Below are 8,355 nucleotides of genomic sequence, written 5' to 3'. Positions count from 1 at the left end.
GTCAAAACCTTTTTGGTTCATAAGCAACACCATGCAGTCATGGCCAGGGGGGCTGCTGGTCTGGGTTAACTAACCCCTAGTAGAGTACATGTATGGTTTTGGTTTCTTTTGACATGTAACAATCTGAAGTTGTATCCCAAACAGTCAGAATCACTCTTAGCATCCATTTTGAGACCAACACAGCGTATAGATAGCTGAAGATTTAGAGTGCAACTGCAAAACATCAGCCAATAAATAAGACACTTTACAGGTTGATACATATTTATTTGATGTACAGGAGTTTACAGACAAAAACATCCAATGAACACATGTAACATGTCTTAAATATACAGTATAGCATTATTTCAGCCCTCAAAATAAAGCATTGTATGTACACTGTGAAGGACACACACAAACAAAATAAAATCACACCCCGAAAAATGAGGTGATCCTAGAATTCACCACTCCACAACTAAGAGTGAAGTCTATGCTTTAATCTACACAGTATACTGTAATAGCATGATGAGCACATTCTCTGTAAACTCTCTCGTGAAAGTTCCTTATTCTTCAAACAGCTCAATACATTTCCACCTACACACACATGCACACACATGCACACCCACACACCTCATTCTACAATTCCACAATCAATACATGTTGTAGGAAATGTATCACAAATGACAGGCAATAATGAACACAGTCCCTATAGTCACTAATGAATATATCTTATGTCATCTAGTTCTTCCTCGTTAATTAAAAATGCATGTCCATAATCCCCATCACTAATAAATGTCTGTTACCGGTCCAAACAACCTCGGTTCTGTTTAACAAACTATCACGTCGCCCTCTGTGGAGAGGACACAAAGTTTCAAATAAATACAAGAAGTTTCAGTAAAAGCTCTCTGCCAAACATCTAACAGAGCAACACTTTGCAGTGTGTTGTCCTCAGTGCTGCCCTGGTACTAGAAAGGTAACACACCTGTAGTGTGGACAAACTGATGTCATCATGGCAGGAAGCTTAAAGTGCAAGCGAGCATATTGAATGGGGGGTGGGAGGACGCTCACCCAGCTGACACTCAGGGAGGCGTTGGGTTTGGAGGGGGGGTGGGGATGTTGGGGCCCGAGTCTTTACCCAGTGTGCCAGGCCATGGCTAAGCATGATCAGTCAGCCTTAGTGCCTGAAGGTATGGATGTCGTTGTGGAGGCTGACTGAAGGGCTGGAGGGCCCTCTGTGTGTAGGACAGCTTGTTTTGCAGCTGCAGCGCTGGATCCACATGACATTTCTGTAGAAGCCCTCTCCATCAGAGCAGTGGAAGCGAAGCCTTACAGTGCGAGAGAGGGAGGGCGTGCAACAGCGGCCATCGGTGCAAGTCCCACAGGTGCGAGGGCGGTACCACTGTGCTGTTGAGCATCCAGCAAAAGTGATTCTGACCGGTTCCTGGGGGCGGACAGTTCGCTGACACTTCTTCCCTTTCTGGGTGACAGAAACAGAGCCATCATTTAAGTGACATCATGAAGCTCCTATTGGATATTTATCAAGGAGCAATGCAAGGTCAATTAATTTATTTATTAATTTACCATGAAATTCACATAAACTCAGAGGATTTAAGTAGACTGTTCAATGAAATTGAGATGAACTTGTAATGTAATACCCTTAAATCCTACTAAGATTTTTTGTTTATCTCCAATTTTTTAATAATTTCCCAATGGGTATGTTTTTTAGCCTACCTTGCTAGCTACAGGTAGCTGCAGCTCACATTGCCGGATCTGGCACAGTCTAGTTTCTCTGACCATCCGACAGTCTGGGTTGTTGTTGGTCACTCTACTTGAAATGCCCATCCCACATGTGGTGGAACACTCAGTCCACTCTGTGGTTTGTGGGAAACAGCCATATTCCAGGAACACCTCAGACATGGGGAATGCCAATACCTCTGTGAAAGGAACAAAATACAAAAGGCAGTGAGTGACAATCAAACATTGAATCCTAGCAACCATTTGAGCATTATGATGCAAAAGAAAATGTCATCCAAATATTCATTATCTGACTGATCGACCATGATTTAAATTGTGGTTATATGATGCTTTTTCTTTATACTGGAAGAACCTGGGGATGGAGATATGAGGCATTTGGCTGTTTTTTCTCAGGTCCTGAATGTGTAAAACAGAACAGCCATAGAACAACCATGGAACACATTTTCATGAAGTTAGCCTTGGACATTTATAGTTCCCAAGGGATGAATCATAAAGATTTTGGTGACCCCATGACCTTTACCGTAGTGTTAATGCAAAATCTTCACCTGTACAAAAGAAATATCAAAATCAAATGTGAGGCTTGCCATTATTTAAGCACTATCATGCTCCTCTGAGGTTAAACCTTTTCCATTTTGAGCTTTCTTGCAGTGCCACCCTCAAGATAAGATATCAACTTTTCTCACATGATGACAAATATATTTATGTAAAAAAAATTAAACTTTTTACATTCTTGCTTCCAGGGAGATAACATCCTGCAGTTCTAATGCCGACATGACCTTTCCACTAGCAAGGTCACGAGCAGAGCTTAAGATATTAAATGCGGTTTAAAATGATAATTTGGATTAAATACGTATGATATATATTTATATATATATATATATATATATTTTTTAAAAGCTGTTGAAAAAGAAGAAGCTATCGCACAAGTGAAATCTAAAATATATACATTTCTAATGAAATATAAGGGTAATGACCTGCACTAGTGGGGAACAAAAATCACAGAATTACACCCAAATGCAAGTTATTGTTCTATGAAGTCAGAAGCTAAACATCTCTCTGAAGCTAGGTCAAGATGGATTCTAAAGCAGTTTTGCATTTTTGATTTGACCTATGGGTGGCACGGTGGGGCAGCAGTTAGTGCACGTGCCTCACAACAAGAAGGTTGCCGGTTCGATCCCCGGATCGGGCCTTTCTTTGTGAAGTTTGCATGTTCTTCCCGTGCATGTGTGGGTTCTCTCCGGGTACTCCGGCTTCCTCCCACAGACCAAAAAAATGCTCATTAGGTTAATTTGTGACTCTGAATTGCCCCTAGGTGTGAGTGTGTGTGTGATTGTTTTTTCTCTTTGTTTTTGTTGCCCTGCGATCGGCTGGTGGCCGGTTCAGGGTGTTCCCCGCCTCTCGCCCATTGACAGCTGGGTAGGCTTCAGCCCCCCCACGACCCCGAAAAGGGATAGTCAGGTATGAATGGATAAATGGATAAATGGATGGATTTGACATCAACATCAAACATCTCCTTCAGCCCATATTTGGTGTTTGTGGAGGGCATCAGGAAAAGCATTGCTGGGATATGCTGCAATGTTTACCTCTGAATGTGGCCCCTCTGGTGGTAGCTGGGTGGCGAGGTTGCAGATGGGCCTGCAGCAGGGCACTTATGTGGTTGGGAAGGGGCTGGCTGTCTGGCAGGGAGGTGTGTGTCAGTTCATCCGGTTCCTCACTGATGTGGTTGTCATCATCACACACCCATTCCTCACAGCAGCCGCCCTCAGGCCTGGCCAGCCGGGGCCGTGAGCAGCGCCAGTCAGGCAGGGGCACTTGGTGAGGACAGAGGGGCATGCAGCCCACCACCCCATCCATGCAGGTGCATTGGTGCTGGCAGTTTGGCTGGAAGTCCTCACCATGCTGGTACACCTGCCCATTTAACTCACAAGGCATACCCTGGGCCTCAGCTGTCAACAACATACAGGAAACAGAGCTGTGAAGAGGCACCTTTGATCTTCATAGAAGGACATAGCAAAAATCCTGCATTTGTGTGCAAACATAGCTAATACATCATAGCCTGTCAGATCAAACTGCAAAGAAATCTATTTTTTTTACTGTAATTTCATATTTAAAAAGAAAGGCCAAAATTTGTGCAGCAGAGGCAGAAATATTCTGTCAGTCAGTCCCTACTGTAGGTCAATCTCCAGACACCCTGGATTTCACACTCCATAACACTTTTTATTAGACCCTTCATGCATGGAAAACACATCTTTAAAACCACACACCTCCTGTTTGTAATGTAGATTTTCTGTAGTTTTGTATTGACATCACCAGGGTTATTTTCTCAGACTTAAAAGAGTGCCTCCAGATCCTCAAAAGACCCAGTGGTACTCCAAGTAAACTGATCATCATATGTAAAAACATTAGAGTGGCCCTTTAATAGGTAAATATTTGCCTGTTATTTGCCATGTGATCTAAACTGGTGGCCATTGTTTTCCTCCTCCTGACAAATGAGTAACATTATCTTGTCCAGTGATTCAAAAACCATTTGGCCTTTTCTTCTCTGATTGTTTCATTTGAGTGCCTTGAAGAAGTTAAGATGTATTTCACAGGAAATAAAATACCATTAAATGAAAATCAAAAAAGGACTGAACAATTGTGTGAAATATTTTTTTTCATCCCTTTAATTATTTGGTAACTCCTTAGATTTTTATCACTGATCTAGTTCTCAGTACATTAGCATCCAAACAACTACTCTTGTAATTTAAACCCAATTTTCTTTAGCTCAATTTGATATTGTGCCCTTGTTCAGTCGAGTTGTCGCCCCTCACCTCGACACAGTCCTCTTTCTGGGTCTCCTCCAGCCCCCAGATGGCAGCGTAGCCCCTTGATGTGATCGCAAGGTTCGGTGGCACTGCAGTCCTCGTTGAACTGCCTAGCACAAACTTTACAGCAGCCACAGTGGTCAGTCACCCAGCTGACGCCCGGTGGGCACAGCGGGGGTGAGGGGGTGCAGGAGCACTCAGCCGGGCACTCACCTTCTGCCTGAAAAACAAGGTCAGAGGTCAGGTCAGGATGTGTGCAAGTGGGTAAATGTTGTTTAAAAAGATGAAAACTAAAACAATATGATTTCTGTTCATCTAAAATGATCTATAATGTCATAAACAGGATTTAATAAAGAGAAGGATTAAAAGCAAGCGGCCACAAGTCACAGCAACTCACCATCACTGCAGCGCTGCCAAGCACAAACAGAGTAGAAACGATCTGCTGCAAAGTAGCTGGACTAAGCATCCTGATTACAGCAGACTAACAAAAAGAGAAAACTGGTTATAAAAAAAAAAGACAGAAAGAATCGTAGAAGTAGGAAGTAGTCCAAATGGACTGTTCAGTTTCCACAGAGGAGGGAAGTCTTGTTTTTCAGCTCTAGTATAAAAATGTATCCACACTTCAGAGTCTGTGCACCGAAAGGTACACCCGTCTGCTGTTGCTTGCTCTCCTACAGTGTCGTGGTGTCGGCACAGGTCAGCACAGCTCAGCTCTATTTCATAGCGAGGTTTCCCTGTGCAGGGCCTGTACTTATAGACAGACATGCTCCCGCCCCCACAGTGATATCATCAACTCTCCCTTTAAGACGACTGGAGGGTGTCCACAGGGAGGAGGTGGAAGGTTTGTTGGTGTGAAATAGTGACACAGATGTGTTTAAATCACTGTCTACTAGTCAACACGTGACCTTAGGGAGAAATGTCAAGGTGTCAAAATGTATGCAAGAGACAAATCTTTAATAGTTTGAAATAAGTGATATATCCAGGCAACCAAACACTTATTCAAATATCTTTAAGGGTAACCCCAACCCTCCCACACATATCCAAGGGTATTACACAGGCCAGGTCATATTCAACAGATGTCTGAGAGAGAGAAAAAAAAAAACAGTGGTAGGGCAGGTGTAATGGAAAACCTGAGTAGGGAATCCCACTCCATCATGCTAGAGTCTTTAACAGGGGAAGTGGTGATGTGGAGAAAATCCCTGTGAACAACTCTTCCACCAGCTCTGGCCAACCAGCCGGGCTCTGTCCTCTGTACTGCAGTGTGTTGTGGGACACTGTGCTCAGGACATCCTGTGTTCCCTCCATCTCTTTCCTAATGGGCCGCATTCCAGGAAATACAGGCCTATCCTCAGGTTCCCATGATTGGTAGGAAAAACTCTGCATTCCCATTGTCATCTCAGGGGCATGTAAAAAGTGTTTTGTTGGGGAGCAGGAAGGTCCACACATTAAGCATTGGCTCGCACTGTCATGAAACATAGGAAATGTAATTTGGCACATTTGATAAGGAAGCTGAAGGTCTCCCCTTGTTCCCTAACAAACATGGTGTGTACACTCTGCTGAGAGAAACTACTGTGACTGTAGATGCAACAAATGTAATACATCCGTGTGTCAAATGTGTGTGTGTGTGTGTGTGTGTGTGTGTGTGTGTGTGTGTGTGTGTGTGTGTGTGTGTGTGTGTGTGTGTGTGTGTGTGTGTAATAATTACTGGATATATGGATATGATGCAGTAATTACGTATTACATAATTACAGAATAACTGAGTGGCAGCAAGAACGAGGGCACCAGATGATGGAAAGGATAACTCTTGAAAAATACTTACACCAAATTATGTTTCTGACAAAAACAACATCACCAGATATCTGCAGTACACTCAGTAGCTGTTCTGAGGCTTTTAATCATATCACATGATCCTTTCAGCAGATGGAGTTGCTCAGTTTTGATGGAAATGTAAATGCCTTGCCATTCTTCTGTGTATTTAAAGGACTTCTTTTTAGTGACTATTTTTGTTTTTTGCCATACGAAATAGTGGATATTTTCACATCTTCAGGCTTCTAAAATTCTTGTACTTCTTTAAATGAAATATTTGAAAAAAGAGAGAAAAATGACTCGTCATTTGAACAGCTATGAGGTAGCCATTACATAGCTTGACAATCACACAGAATTTCCTATTTGTTTTCATTCATAAAGTTATGCTAAATAAAAGGTCACCCTCCATACAGTCGTCATGAACGGGGAAATTGTCTATAGAGATGAAAACCATTATCCCAGACTGTAAGCATCTTTATTTCCATTGTAAAGTTGTGCTTTTTTTGGGGGGGGAGTCAGCCTCAAGTGGCCATTCGAGGAACTGCAATGTTTTGCACTTCCACGATGGCTTCTTTCCTCAGAGGCTGCCACTTGGTGTGCTGGTACAGGGCAGGTAGTGGACAGAGGGTTCATCAGAGCTTTGTTGATGAAACTGGCTGCCTGCTACAGCTGAAAATGACACTATAAGCACAGTGATAGTGAAGTAAAACCAATGTGGTATCAAGTGGACAGTGATGTGTTGGGTGGGGCACCAAGAGAGAAGCGATAAACCACACAAAATATAAAATCTGCTTTCATGTACGTCAAATAATTTACGTTTTTTCATTGCAGTTTAAGTTATTCAGCTAAATGCATTGAGCACCAGCACCCTCCTAATTTTATGTTTACTTGTAGTCAAAAGAATCATTAATAAAGGGCTGTAAAGGGATTATTGCGTCCTTTATTAGACTACAGAGTGGCAGATTATGGGCCGTAGATTAGGCTATGTAATGATGGTAGAGTCAGTACATGATCTAACTATTATCACCATCAAAATCTGCTGCAGCTGATATTAGTTTTGGACTTTCATTAAAGAATTTGAATGCCATTATGTTTCAGAAGCCTTTCCGCACTCACTGGCATTAATGAAGTCACGTTTAAAGATGATTTTAAAGATGAAAAAGACTAACCTCAGTGGCCCACAGCCCACCCTGAAAACCTCATCAAACCTGAGTGTGCTGAGGTGACGCAGCTCACTTCCTGAGTGCAGGTGTTTTAGCACCAGACGAAAGTGGTGAGGTTACTTTATGCAGAGTACAACATCAAACCATACGTAGCCACCTAGACACCCGGCCGACTGGGCTATAAAACCACCAGGACGCTGCAGTGGGGGGCGGGGGTTGCTGGGTGAGACGGAGAATGGGGGAGAGGTGGGGCAAGAGCACCTTGTTGGGCAGCAGTAGGGAGGAGGGCAGCAGTCTGGATTCTTGGCATTCCTGGCCCACAAAGGCAGGATGTGTGTACTGGCCACGCTGCATCGGACACTGATGGAGGAGCAGGAGGAGGAGGGAGTCAAGGGGGGGTGGAGGGGTTGCCAGTTTGGCAGCCTCCTGCATGGCCATGTGCCAACCATTGTTTGTCAGCCAGGCAAACATTTCCAAAACACATGGAGGTCAGGAGTTGTTGGCGATTCATCATGCTGTTGCCCCCCTGTTTGTTTTCTCAGCTCGATATCTGACACCAACAACCAAGAGTCAGTCCTGTGAGTGTTTTTCACATTTTTCTTACAAACTTCTAACAAGGTAACGTGTTTCAACTTGTTTCAAATGCAAACCAATTAGTATCTTGAATTTTCTGCTGTCATTTTGGAACCATAGGCACAACAAGACCCCTTTCAGTAGGAGGTGTCCGTGAAATGTGGTAACAAACACGCAAATCCCGCTGACCAACTCAGAATCACGCTTTCATAGCAATCCAAAGGATAAACAGGAAGTGTGTACAGCATGCAGGAAGAGGTGCTGTAATGCCTGAGTCA

At 43.3% G+C, this 8,355-nt stretch overlaps 1 protein-coding gene across 1 annotated transcript; it reads right to left on the bottom strand.

Annotated features, from left to right (window-relative positions):
- Positions 1-293: 293 nt before the first annotated feature.
- Positions 294-5,032, bottom strand: ccn1l2 (cellular communication network factor 1, like 2). Its single transcript, XM_070964649.1, has 5 exons — positions 4,933-5,032; positions 4,542-4,755; positions 3,315-3,677; positions 1,708-1,910; positions 294-1,453 (listed from the first exon to the last, which is right to left on the bottom strand). The coding sequence occupies exons 1-5, from the start codon at positions 4,999-5,001 to the stop codon at positions 1,151-1,153; spliced, it is 1,152 nt and encodes a 383-aa protein (XP_070820750.1). The 5' UTR covers positions 5,002-5,032; the 3' UTR covers positions 294-1,150.
- Between the last annotated feature and the right edge of the window lie 3,323 nt (positions 5,033-8,355).

The sequence above is a fragment of the Chaetodon trifascialis genome, chromosome 6, assembly GCF_039877785.1.
Source record: "Chaetodon trifascialis isolate fChaTrf1 chromosome 6, fChaTrf1.hap1, whole genome shotgun sequence".
NCBI classification, from domain to species: domain Eukaryota; kingdom Metazoa; phylum Chordata; class Actinopteri; order Chaetodontiformes; family Chaetodontidae; genus Chaetodon; species Chaetodon trifascialis.
Note: the sequence above shows the minus strand (reverse complement) of the source record. Positions and strands in the feature narration are given on the sequence as shown.

Bases quoted from the DNA above. Each gene is read 5' to 3' on its own strand.
- ccn1l2 (XM_070964649.1), bottom strand. From the start codon at position 5,001: ATGCTTAGTCCAGCTACTTTGCAGCAGATCGTTTCTACTCTGTTTGTG. The intron at 1,911-3,314 runs GTAAACATTGCA...TTCCTTTCACAG, and splicing joins CAGAGGGGCCACATTCAGAG to AGGTATTGGCATTCCCCATG. The intron at 1,454-1,707 runs GTAGGCTAAAAA...TCTGTCACCCAG, and splicing joins AGCTACCTGTAGCTAGCAAG to AAAGGGAAGAAGTGTCAGCG.